The sequence below is a fragment of the Spea bombifrons genome, chromosome 1, assembly GCF_027358695.1.
Source record: "Spea bombifrons isolate aSpeBom1 chromosome 1, aSpeBom1.2.pri, whole genome shotgun sequence".
NCBI lineage: Eukaryota > Metazoa > Chordata > Amphibia > Anura > Pelobatidae > Spea > Spea bombifrons.
Window position 1 is genome coordinate 55,827,358 of NC_071087.1, and position 13,829 is coordinate 55,841,186.

Here is a 13,829-nt window from a genome sequence, read left to right on the forward strand (position 1 = left end):
ATTTTATTGTGCCAGAGAATTGCTATTGATAAAGGTGGTCCTTTTTAAGCCATGTGGGGACCAAATAAAGTTTAGTTTTTAACGTAAGCCTAACATTAAACCATGTGTGTTAGGTTAGTAAATGCAACTGATATCACTGTAAGAGCTTTGAGAAATCCAGAGCATGAAGCCATATCATTTAATACATTGTCCGTTCCCATCTTATCCGCCCTGTCCTCTTCTGACGGCTTATCACAGCACACATGCCATTGGTATGAGAATTGGATGTCTCCTAAACCAACATGGACACCCACGCGTTGTCAGATCATTTTTATATATTAAATACTGTCACCGCATTCTACAAAACAATCACCATAAAAAATTACAGATGTCATGTGCACGCTTTGCATCAAATGTTAGTAAGATTTTAACCATTTGTTGTTTCCTTACCCTAGAAAGGTAGTATTAATGTCCCTGCAGAAAGCAAGCCTTTCAGTATTAGTGAAAAGTGTGTTTCTTTGTGCTGCTGTGTGATAGAAAATGTTACATATGTACAATGATGTCTCGCAGGCGAAATAACATATGGAGGAAGGGTAACGGATGCCTGGGACCAGAGGTGTTTGAGAACGATCCTTCGAAGGTTCTTTTCTCCAGAGACCCTTGAAGAGAATTATCGCTATTCAAGCTCAGGTAATGGCATTCCTACGATAAAAGAACACTGCATTTGTGTTATTAAAGACAGCAATCGCAGAGCTACTAAAACCTTGTGATTCAGGTATTAGGGAATCATAGGGTTATATGCTTTGCGCAAGAAAAGAAAAAGATTTGTTCCAGTTTATTAACCAGACATTTTTGTTTTAATGGCTTTATCAACATCACTATATAAAAATTATTTTTGACTTACTGTGCCATAGGATTTATTCTGTATGAGCAGAACGCGTTTACTAGGTTTTTAACACCTTAAGGTCCAATAGTGGTTTGCTGTTATAACCACGTAGGCTTTTATATCTATACGCTGATGGATATTTGATGCTGAAATATCAATTAAGGTCCAGATTGCTGAGATGTAACGCCAACTGCCCCTTCAACGCACATTGTCCTCACTGTGCAGGGCCTTTTAATGCAGTCTATAGTGCAAATTGGGAGTACATTGGGGTCCTGTTTCATTAATCTGTCAAACAAGCCCCCCTGGCGATCTTTCTGTGGCGGAGACTGCTGGCCTTCCCGGACCTGCAGGCCTATGTGAAAACACATCACTGCTAAGGCATATACTGGCATCAGTCGTGAAGGGGTTAAATGAGAAAGTGGTAAGATAAAAAGGGAGAAAGAAACTAAAAAGTAAATAAAGGTGGAGTTTGAAAAGGGGAGAGAGAGACAAAACAGGTTAAAACACAGAATGAAGAAGGAAGATAAATGAATACATAAAGCAGCATTAAAGAGGCGCAGTGCCTTATAATGCATAGTCTTCCGTAGTATAAATACTCTGGCTGGTGTATTCCGCCCTCCAGGTTTGCACCCCCCGGAGTTTTTATCCTAGGCCAGAATAAATCGCTGAATACATCATATATCTCAAGTGATACTGGCATAATGGCATTGTATAAATACTAATGTGTCCATTCCCCAAATAATGCAAAGAACGCAGCATATGGAGTTTGCCGTAATTACCATACGTTAACTTAAATGTACGTTTCCCTGTTAAGATCCATTAACAAATGATTTACTTATATCACAACTATATAACATATGTAAAATATGTTTTATTATGGTCTATGGAGTGTGCAACATCACACGATTTTTTTTTATTCCCAATACATGGACCACTGGATCAAATAATGCCATTACCATGCCACATGTATCTCTTGTTTTGCATTTCACAACTCTGCTGTATAAATGTAGGGCATTTACTCGATCAGTATAAATAATGGATTATAAATGACTAAGAATTTTGAGTTCATTTGCCTCAAGAAGGCATTTTAGGCTTACTCACTAAGTCATTTGGAGTTTGTAACTCGTCAGGAGTTTAATAATTCAGTATACAATTTAATGTGTGTTATTACCACTTATGGAAGCAAACTTGAGGTTTACCAGACTGTTATCTGCTAAAGTAGCACTACACTTTTCCCTAGAGGATGGAACCAAGCAGTAAAACTTATAGTTTTACTCACATGGTGTGAAACTTAGAATTAGTTGACACAAATTTTGTAATACAGCCAGCCATAATCAATATGTAATGAATTAATTAATTAACATGAGCTACTCTGATTTTTCCGAGAAATAGGCTTAGTGACAGGCAGGCTGGGCCGGGGGTGACAGGATGACAAAACTTTCTAGGCCCAGGAAGCAATAAGAGGAAAAGTAAAGGTTTTGTGTTTTTTACCCTATTTCAATCTGCATATTTTATTTAAAAGGATTAGTGGCAGTAAATTGTGGCTTCAGACATCCCGTGTATGATGACTTTTTTTAGTGTACTGATGTACTCCAAATCCCATCAATCCCAATCCCATAAAATTCTATACTATCTGCCTCGCACTGATGTTCTCTTTATCCAGTACACATGGATGCCGAGGAGTTCAGATTCTGTCTATTCTGTCCATTTTATTTATTTCCATGAAAAAGCCCACCAAAATCCTCAGCACCAGGCCCAAGATGCTCTTAATCCAGCCCTGCCAAAAGGGTTAAATATAGAATTAAATGATAGATCCTTTCTATGATGTATTACCGTCACTTACATATATATATTGCTAGTTTGTAAAAAAAATAAATACAAACAGCCAGTAATAAGTAAATATAATTATTTCAGTTAGAATTCTTCCAACATTTACAGTAATATATACTTTTTAGTTAAACAATACAATATATACACATGTAATCATTATATATATATATATATACCGTATTTGCTCGATTATAAGACGAGGTTTTTTTCAGAGCAAATGCTCTGAAAAATACCCCTCGTCTTATAATCGGGGTCGTCTTCTAATCAGACCTCAAATAGAGGTCTGATTAGGAGACTAAGATCCAGATCCCCCGCACCGCTGCAGGGGACCTGGATCCTCCTATCGTCGCCCCCCCCCACACACACACACACTTACTGGTGCTTCCGGAGGTGAAGTTGGCAGCGGGGGTTTGTATGCGTCCGTCGCAAATACCTTCCCCGACTGTCAGAGATCAGAGTTCCAGAGTTCCTGATCCCTGACAGCCGGGGAAGGTATTTGCGACGGACGCATACAAACCCCCGCTGCCAACTCCACCTCCTTCCGGCTGCCGCGGAATGAGACGTCAACCCGCTGCCCCGGCAATACAGCAGGAAATTGGAAGCACCGGTAAGTAAGTAAGTAAGTGTGTGTGTGTGTGTGTGTGTGTGTGTGTGTATGTATGTATGTATGTATGTATGTATGTATGTGTGTGTGTGTGTGTGTATGTATGTGTGTGTGTGTGTGTGTGTGTGTGTAGGGCATTTCTGGAATGCCTTACACCCCTATATGCCACTCTGGCACTTAGGGGGTTAAAAGGCATATTATGGGACAGAGTGGCATATAGGGAGGTATAAGGCATTTCAGGAGGCAGAGTGGCGTTAAGGGGGCATTTAATAGTGCACTCTGCCTCCTGAAATGCCTTATACCTCCCTATATGCCACTCTGCCCCATAATATGCCTTTTAACCCCCTAAATGCCAGAGTGGCATATAGGGAGGTATAAGGCATTTCAGGAGGCAGAGTGGCGTTAAGGGGGCATTTAATAGTGCACTCTGCCTCCTGAAATGCCTTATACCTCCCTATATGCCACTCTGCCCCATAATATGCCTTTTAACCCCCTAAATGCCAGAGTGGCATATAGGGGTATAAGGCATTTCTGGAGGCAGAGTGCTCTATATAATGCCTTTTAACTCCCTTAATGCCACTCTGCCTCCTGGAATGCCTTATACCTCCCTATATGCCACTCTGCCCCATAATATGCATTTTAACCCCCTAAATGCCAGAATGGGATATAGGGGTATAAGGCATTTCTGGAGGCAGAGTGGCACATAGGGGGTCAAAAGGCATACCATGGGGCACAGTGGCATATAGAGGGTTAAAAGGCATATCATGGGCCACAGTGCCATATTGGTGTGGCAAGCCTGGGGGCAGATGTGCGTAACTGGGGGACAGGTTGGAAAATACAAGAAATAAAAACAAAAAAAAAATATTTTTCTCAATCATAGCTTTTATTAAAAAAAATAGTTTACATGAATTAACATTTACTGGTAAAACTTTTTTCCTTTAGGGTCGTCTTATATTCAGGCTTTTTCTTTTTTTCCTAAGTTAATATTCAGATTTTGGGGGGTCGTCTTATAATCAGGGTCGTCTTATAATCGAGCAAATACGGTATATATATATATATATATATATATATATTATCAATGTAAATTATACATAGTATGATATGGTTTCATTCATAAACACAAGTGATGAATGGGCAGGATACTTGTTACAGGGAAGTGGTTACAATGTAGCACAGCAGTGGTTAATGAAGAAGATCATTCAGTTTGGTGCCAATGAATGAGTGACACCTAATAAAGACGCTGGCAACACAAAGAGTTTGAATTCTTCGGGGAAGAGTCATCAGGTATTTGCACCTGATAAAGCCGGCACCTATACTGGCGAAAAGCACAAATATACTTCATATAGGGATCAGCAGATGCTTTAGCATTTAGCTTTAAGACAGTGTTATTGCTTCCCGATTCTCTTTGTACACAGAGCCTGGGGTGGGAAGCTTTCTGGAGGACCTGTTATTCTCGGCTACTGCATGCGATTATTGTTTAAAAGTTACATTTTAGAAATCACACTTTCTGTCTGCTATCAGTTCAGTTTCTTGGTTAACCCCTTGTATAACTCTTTGGACAAGTTGCTGGTATCATGGGTTTGAGTATTTACAGCAGGAAAGACAGGCAGACTAGACGGGTCCAAATGGGTCTGATCTGCAGGCAGATTCTATGTAACAATTGCCCCAGGGTTTTTATATTAAATGTATTTTCTGTGAAGAATTCCTGAGTAACAATGTAACGGATCGCATGTAACGGATTCCTGCTCCCCCTGGGTGGGAAAAGAGTTTTTCTCCCACAGTGCGCGGGTGCCACAGCAGTAAGCTGCAGGCTCGCGTTAGGCGGCCACCGGTCGGGCCACATAGACATCTGCACTGTTGGCCCCCTGACCTGGAAGCACTCGCTGTCATTAACCAAATGTTTCTTAGCCTCTAGTTTGGGTATAAACCAAGTGCCAAGTGGCCAGTCCTGGGGTAGGTAGGTGACATTTATGATTTCTCTGTGATTTAAGTAGGCATAATGAAGGGTCAGCTCAGCTACTGTTGCAAGAGAAGCTCACTGCGGTTGTCCCTTCATAGCACTCAGTGACCCTTCATAACCCCGTCTTTAACCAAAGATTCAATTTTCCCTTTTAAGGTATTAATAGAAATGACTATGAGTTTCTACTTATTTATTAAGCTATAACTAAAAGGTAAGATGTGTCGGGAATTAGACACACCAAGAGGAGGTGTAATTTCCTCAATCTGTCCCGGTCTCACTCATCTCATTCAATAAAGTGAATTGAAGACATTGCAATGTAAAGTAACCATTTTTAATACGTTGTCTGAATGAAAGGAAACACTACAAGACACCTGGTGTGACACAAGACGAGACATTTACCAAAGTCTGATAAATTGGATGAGATTTTGCCCCCATAAGAAGACGTTTTCACTTTAATTAAATTGGGGATATATATTTAATCCAAGGCTTCCATAGTTTTCTGCAAAATACTAACACAAAGACATGTTTTCTATAAATAATAAAATATGCAATGGCTTTAAACAGAATAGGTCATTAAACCATCAGATATATCATCAATCCTATCTTAAATAAACGCCTGTGTTATACTGGGTGCACTTATGTTGTTCGTGTAATTCAGGATTGAGCCAGTTTTTTTCTTCTTTAAGAAAAATCATCTCTCAATGATCTTTCAATCGGGCTACCTCTCAACTAGTATTATGCTCACGATTTAGGCTGCAAACTAACAAGCTAGGTTTTTTTTTTGATCCTTTATAGGCATATATTTCAGTCCAGATGCTGACAGCCTGCAATACTACAAAGAATATATTGAAAATCTGCCCTTGACTGATGACCCAGAAATTTTCGGAATGCATGAAAATGCCAATTTAGCTTTCCAGGTTTGTCAGCTTTTGGATGCTTACGCTCTTATAATTGTATCAAGTTCGTCAATTCAGGGACCAAATAATGATTTTATCATTATAGTTGGTTAAACATGGATAATAAGCAAGAAGTGGCGTTTTCAGCTTTTACCTTAATTAGTAGCTGATATTGTTTGTTTATGTAAAACAAGGTCAAGAATGTTATTGCTGCTGCTTGGTTTCCTGCAATATCCAAACTAGCTTATTACATTATTCCAGACATTTGGCAAGAAAATACCACTGCATTTCCAACTAGCTTTAAAGACACTATAAAAGGGATGACAGAATATTCTTCCATGTCCCATGCTGCATTTAACTCAAGTGCCAACTAAGTATGTGGTGTTTTTCAGCGCAAGGAAACCAGCACTTTAATCAATACTATCTTGGATGTCCAACCAAGGTCAGCTGCCCGGGGAGCAGGAAAAAGTAATGACGAAATTGTGAGCGAACTGGCAACCTCAATCCTTTCCAAGCTTCCAGGTAACTCAGCACATATGGTTATGTCAATGAGAAGTCTATTGCGAATGAATGTAATCTACTTGGATATTAATTGAAAAATTGACCAATTGGATGTACTATTCACGGGAATTTCTCTAATTTGTTATACTGTTATCATGTTGTGATGTAATACAACAATTCCATCCAGTGTCATATTTTGGCCTAGGCCAACTAGGCATAGGACAAGGGCAGCAGGTCACTATGCTGAAGATTGTCAGGTGATCAGCTCTGTTGTGTTGTGCGCATTTTTAAACCCCCAACCCTTTCAGCAGGGGATGGTGATGAGGGAGAGGTATATTTTGGGTGCCATACAACCCCAGATTGATTAAATTACCCCTGCCTCAGCACGTGCAGGGTGGGGAAATGGGGGTGATCCAAAATGGCCGCAAAATAGAAAGTTTAGGGCATGTGCACTAGGAAGTACTAGGGCAATAGAATGAATGAAACAATTGTTTCAGGGAGAAGCATAAAAGTTAAGTACTAATACCTGTATTTCTGTATACAGATATCCCAGAAATGTTCATGTTTAATGCATACCAGGATCCGTGTAATATGGACTCCAGTGAATGTTTAGTTACTTAGAGTTTATGACTTCTATCTCACCATCTGCTGTCCCCGGAAGCAGGAAGCATACCATGGTATGCTTCTTCCACATGCTCATTAGAACTCATGTTGAAATCAATGGGCGTAGCAGTAACCAATCACGTTTGATAGCATACGTGCGATTGGCTTCTGCTTCAGTGACTTTTTGTCACACATTAGTAATACCCTAGTGCTGCGCAAGCGATGATGAATCAGAGGCATCTTTACACTTTGTGGTCTCTTCTACTTTTGCACACCCGCCTTTATTCCCACATTACAAATCCAGGCAATCAGGTTAATAATCATTCTCTGTGATCTTAATTTTATAGATAAGATGGATATGGAAGCTGCGTCTGAATTGTTGTTTACTAAGGACTCCAAAGGACGTGTTAACTCTCTAACCACTGTGCTTGGACAGGAAGTAGACAGATTTAATAATCTCCTCAAAGTTCTTAAAGTAAGTTACCATGGCACGGTGGTGTGATTCTGTTTTTCAATGGAAACATTGTGGAAGAAAAGAAAATAATGGCCAAGAAATATCTCACAAGTGTGATTCTCATAGTATAACATACAATTTCCAGTTGATATATGATTAGATTTATGAATAGCCTGACCTGAGAAGCAGTTCTCATGTATGCCAATCACAGGGCAGGACAGAACACCGACTGAAATTAATAGGAGCGTCTGCACATATGTGTCGGATTTGGCCATTCAGATTAATAGCCTCTTACCAGGACTTAATTTCCTTGACCAGTATTGAATTTCAGAATACTGTATAAATATATTGAAATGTTTTATGTAAAGATTATACCTGTTCATATAAATCATCGTAAGCGGACTTGTTATTTATAAAGTTATGATTCCACAGCTATCTATCTTTCTATCTATGCCACATTGAACTTGAGTAATCCAGGCAGCGAGGCTCACCACATGCTAAATATTACATGTTCATTTTCTCCTTTAGACCTCTCTAGAGACGCTTAATAAAGCCATAGCGGGTTTTGTGGTAATGTCTGAGGAAATGGAGAAAATCTACAAGAGCTTCCTCAATAATCAAGTGCCTTCATTATGGGCTGACGCTGCATATCCATCTTTGAAACCCCTGGGATCCTGGGTAAAAGATCTTGTGCTGAGGACAGCATTTGTAGATGTAAGTGTTTCCTCTGTGTGTCCTTATCTTATCAAAAAATAATAACTTTATCTCCCATGAGAATTTTTTTATCATGTATATATTTCAAAGATTTAATTTTTTTGTCAAAATATAAAGCTATTTATGTTCACTTTCAATTACTTTGGTATTAGGAATACATAAAAAAATATAAATTGTGATCAAATCCTGCATGACAATGTCACAGTTTAATTAAAAAATCAAAAGCACAAGAAATAATTTAATCAAGAAATACATAGGTTCAGTTTAATAAATGCACATTTTAACAAAAAAACAGTGCAATTGAAGTGAGAAAGATGACCCATTACTGTCATCTAGAATGTAAGCAATCTGAATTGAATTGTTTATCACAGGTACCATGAATATATAGTTCTGTGTTAGGAAAAAATGTGAACTTTATATATATATATATATACATATATATATATATATATATATATATATATATATATATATATATATATATATATATAGGATTGGGAATATGAAGCGTTACTATAATGCTAGATGTATTTTTTTGGTTATTTTTATATGTTCTCTGTTTTAGGCTTGGATTCGAATAGGGCAACCGAAATCTTTTTGGATCTCTGGTTTCTTTTTCCCCCAAGGTTTTCTGACAGGTAAACATCTAAAAATGATTTCTCCATCTCTCTTAAAAAGTTTCCCGTCCATCTCAATTTTTAAAAAGCAATTATTTTGATACACTTTTAATTTTATAGGATAGGGACACGTGAAACATGTAATCAGACATCTTGCAATGCTCATCACTGAGCCGTCGGTTTTAGATCTGTCCCTTCCAAAGTCAAATTCAATTACATCTACATCGATTCATAATAACATATGCTGTCTGAAGGATCTGCTCCGTCTTATAAATCAAAAAGCGACATAACACAACAATAGAGCAAAAATAGTAATGGCATCATATGATTTCTACAAACTCTACAAACTGTGTCTCTAAATTAAATGGCTTTTTTATACACTGAATAAGATTACACTATAAAGGTTACTTCTGACTTCTCCAGACTTTTGAATGAATTGATTTCTAAATTAATTTTATTGTGAAATTGAAATTGAAAGTCCTAAATGATTGTTTGCTAATGTTAGAAATGGGCCAGTAATAGTCTTACTTTGGCAGCAGTTAAATTTACCACTGATAAATAGTTACAAATTTTAATAGATTTTTAAACTTTGTGTTTAATTGATTTTAATAAAACTGCCAGAAATATATCAGAGAGCTATAGACAAGAAAAATCGTGATACTAATTTCCATCAACCTCATATTTTTCATTTGCAAATAACTGAGTATAATTTAAAAAGATACATGCTTAATTTATGTAATAATTATAATAAAAATAATTATATATATATATATATATTTGCTAATACTGTTTACTTAATTATACCTATTAGGAACCCTACAGAACCATGCTCGGAAATATAACTTGCCAATAGATGAGCTTAGCTTTCACTACAACGTTCTACCATACTACAGAGATCAAGCAGCTGTAATAGAAGCTTTGAAGACTATGAAGTTTGGAGAAGAATTACCAATGGATTCACAGGTACAAATTAACTTTGCCTTTAAAAATCACATCCTCGCGCTGGAAAATTCTTAGCTGCCAATGGATAGATCAAAAGTATTGTAAAGGTTAAATCAGGAGGGATGTAAGCGCTGCTCAAAACTTATTGTGGCCTGAGGAGCCCAATCCTAATGAACACCTGGGATGCAAAGACAGCTTATTTTCTAGAGTCATTGTAACAGACAATACCATATGACATTCTGTATCATTTCATTCTTCCTGTCTCGAATACTGAGGAGGATTACCTACGGGCTGCTGCTCGTGAATGTCTCTTGGCTAGCAATGTCTGGAACTGTGTATTGACCCACTCAATAAAACAGCTTCAGAACACCTGCTACCTGAAGATTGATTTACCTCTCTAGAAGAATACATGGTGCAAAACCAAAACAGTTTGAAGCTGTGCTTTTCTTTCTAACTGAGAATTTTCTAATTTAATGTAGGAGCTCAAGTGCCGGGGAAATTAGAAAGTAGCTTTTACTCACTGGTACAAAAAGCATTTTATCTCACTTTTTTTGCAGTGGGACCAGATTTGTTTGGCTTCCAATAACTTCAAGAAAATATTAGCCACACAAAGCTCTAGACAGGTCTAAGATGTAGACAAGGAGGTCTGTTAGCTAAACACGTGAGTTGTCAGAAAATATCTGTTTGCAGCAGAAAACTCACACCAGTAGGACTAGGCAATTCACTCTTGTCAACTAGCATTTAAGCTTGCAGAAAGTCGCGCTTGACTGCAGAAGAGTCCAGTAAATGTTAGTCGAAAAAAGAAAGCAACTGATGGATTTATTAACCCTTAAGGTTGCTTGTGAGTTACAGTTCAAGTATGTTAACCCCTGCCTCTCCTCCTTCTGTCATCCCTGCCCTTTGGGTTGAGTGACATTAAAAATATAAAAATAAATGCCTCAACCTCTATATACACCAGGTAGAGGGATTAGGTCCATCCAGACACCCTTTGGGTACCATTAAGGGGGGCAGGGGAAATCACTGTGCAAAGTGTCGGGGAAAAATGTTTTTTGCTTACCTCTAAGGTGTCATCTATTCCATTGTCAAGTGAAGCAATTATGCCTAATTGTTGTACCAAGATTGTCAAAGTAGAGCCATATTGAAAACTAAAATCAATACAGCTGGTAATGTGTGTTTTCAGTTTAGCCAGAGCTCTTTCAGTAACTGCCAAGTTTATGACTTTGACTTTGTTTATTTGCTTTACTGTTTTATATGGAACTGGTAGGTATTTATAAATGTAACTTCTGATTCTGCAGTTACCATCACCGGAAGATGGTGTGCTGGTGCATGGGATGTACATGGACGCTAGTCGCTGGGACAATGAGGAGATGGTTATAGAAGATGCTTTACCGAGGCAAATGAATCCAATGTTCCCAGTTGTGCACTTTGAGCCACGGCAGAACTATCACCCGAGTCCCGCATTATATCAAGCACCGCTCTACAAGACTGGTGCTAGGGCTGGCACTTTGTCCACAACAGGTATTAAAAAATAAATACACCATAACTACTACTTTGTTTGTAGAAGTGAACATAGCAACCTCAATAGTTATATGTTATGTGGAATCAAAAGATGAGAATGCAAGATGCATTTAAAACCAAGTAGAACATACGTGCATTGTCCCACTGGGACAAGATTATTTGATGCATACAAATCTGCATTTGGTAATATGTAAATAGAAAATGTATGAACATTAAGAGTTAAATTCAACTTTGTTACTCAGTAAAGTAAACCAGAAGTGGTAGAGGTTAATAAAGTGACGGGATTTAGAAATGTTTGGGATGGGTATATGTTTGTTTTGAACATATGACAAGACCAAGAACTAGATGGGATTTGAGGTTTTTGTAGACTAGATGGACCAAATGGTTCTTATCTACTGTCAGCTTCCATATATCGAGGCTCAATAATTGAAGTCAAATACTGGTTGATACTATAACAGCTTTGATTAGTCTTTGGATAGTATTTCACTACTGAATGACAGGTTTGATAAATCCCTGAACAGCTCCAGGAACTAAGAAAGTAATTTGCTGCTGAATTCAGGCAGACAAACCAATTATCTTCTGAGCTCTGTCACAATTGGGCCAAAGTACAGTATACTGGGCTTAGACGTCTCTGTATTTTGGTTTTAAGCCACTTTTTAATGCCAGGACAATTCGGTGGCCTTTTCCAAATATTAGTACATGTTTAATTATCCAATTATCTTATTGTACCTGGCCTGGTCGTGCAGGGGGGCCTGGCACGTGCGCTCTCATCTAAGAGAGCAGAGAGGCCGGGCCACCCTGCTTGGAAGGGAAGCCACTAATACCAGCATCCTCAAACCCCCGGTCATAGGGCTAGGTCACTGCTGCAGGCCATCATTTCCCGGCACTCAGACATAGTGTGCGAGGACCTTGAAGGAGCATAAGAGCTGTGTGTGTGTATGTGTGTGTATGTACGTATGATACTTTTTGTTTGTGTGTATATGTTACTGCATGTGTATGTTAGTATGTGTGTGTAAGTATGTCAGTTCATATGTGTTTGTGTATGTCAGTATGTAAATTTTTGGTAATTAGGTTAGTTCATGTGTGCTTTAGCATGTGTGTGTATGTTACTGTATGTGTGTGTTAGTATGTTAGTATGTATGTACATATTACATATATTTATATAGCGCCAGCAGATTCCGTAGCGATGTAACAGCAGAGTCAGTAGAATACTTTTAAATCACAAACTGGCACAAAAGGAAAAGAGGGCACTGCTCTTGCGAGTTTGCAATCTAGTCATATGTTAGTTTGTGTGTAAATATGATTGTTTAAGTACTTTTACTGTGTGTGTAAGTATGTTAGTGTGTTTTACTGTGTGTGTAGGAGGAGGTTGGGGGTCCCAACCGTATGTCTTGCAGGGGGCACTAGCATTTTTTGTGCATTACTGTGCACTGTTCTGCTGTGTCAGTATGTATAGGAAATGTTAGGTCAATGTGTGTATAATATATATATAATATACATACAGAGTCAAAGCTGAAACGTCTAAGAATATTTTCCATTAGAGCCACGTTGCATAAGATATATTTTAAATTCACTTTTTATTCTTTTTTCTTTCCAGGACATTCTACTAATTTTGTCGTCACTGTGCTTTTACCATCAAAAAAACCCAGCGATTACTGGATATCCAAGGGGTCAGCCCTTCTTTGCCAATTAAATGAATGAGCTCACCAGATGATGTACCAACAGGGCCAACCAAAAATCTGCTGTGAATACAAATATGTTTTGTTTTACTTTTAAGTATACATTTTAATTAAATAACTTATTTTGTTTTGTGTCATTTCTTGGTAAATTATTTTAAGCCATCTAGGAAGAACTGGAGATCTGCCTTTGGACCTTCCATGTTGTAAGGGTAGACACTGGGGTGAACAAAATTGTCCGTTAAAAGGGATGACGCTACCTTTACATTTACATATTTTAACTTCAAGAACTGCCCAAAAGACGATATTGTACAATTGATGTGGGGTGTGTAGGTGAATAACATTGGCTCTTTAGCTTTATATGAGGCTACTGTTCATAGCATGGTCATGTGGGCTCACCATGATGGGTGTGTGTTCATGTTACATATGGCAAAATTTAAACTAAGGCTAAGAAATGCACAGAGGAAACAGGTATAGACAATGTCACTCAATAGAGATAAAGTATCTATGATATATGAAATCAGATATGATCTATATAGGGCTCCACAACCTTGTGACAGTTAAGCTGTATTCTGTGGTGGTGCAACAACTTCCTATGAGGATGAATCTATATGACTATATCATAGAAGCTATGAGAAGATGCCACCGA

General features: G+C 38.1%; 1 protein-coding gene across 1 annotated transcript in view; it reads left to right on the forward strand.

The window, feature by feature from the left end:
• DNAH6 (dynein axonemal heavy chain 6) overlaps positions 1 to 13,320 on the forward strand; it is a 102,645-nt gene extending 89,325 nt beyond the window's left edge. Inside the window, exons 69-77 of the mRNA XM_053461679.1 lie at positions 550 to 669; positions 6,055 to 6,176; positions 6,548 to 6,677; positions 7,607 to 7,734; positions 8,242 to 8,427; positions 8,993 to 9,065; positions 9,856 to 10,007; positions 11,282 to 11,504; positions 13,102 to 13,320. Coding sequence (XP_053317654.1) covers positions 550 to 669; positions 6,055 to 6,176; positions 6,548 to 6,677; positions 7,607 to 7,734; positions 8,242 to 8,427; positions 8,993 to 9,065; positions 9,856 to 10,007; positions 11,282 to 11,504; positions 13,102 to 13,205 — 1,238 coding nt within the window. The 3' untranslated portion in view covers positions 13,206 to 13,320. The remainder of the gene's footprint in view (positions 1 to 549; positions 670 to 6,054; positions 6,177 to 6,547; positions 6,678 to 7,606; positions 7,735 to 8,241; positions 8,428 to 8,992; positions 9,066 to 9,855; positions 10,008 to 11,281; positions 11,505 to 13,101) is intronic.
• The last annotated feature ends 509 nt before the right edge of the window (positions 13,321 to 13,829 follow it).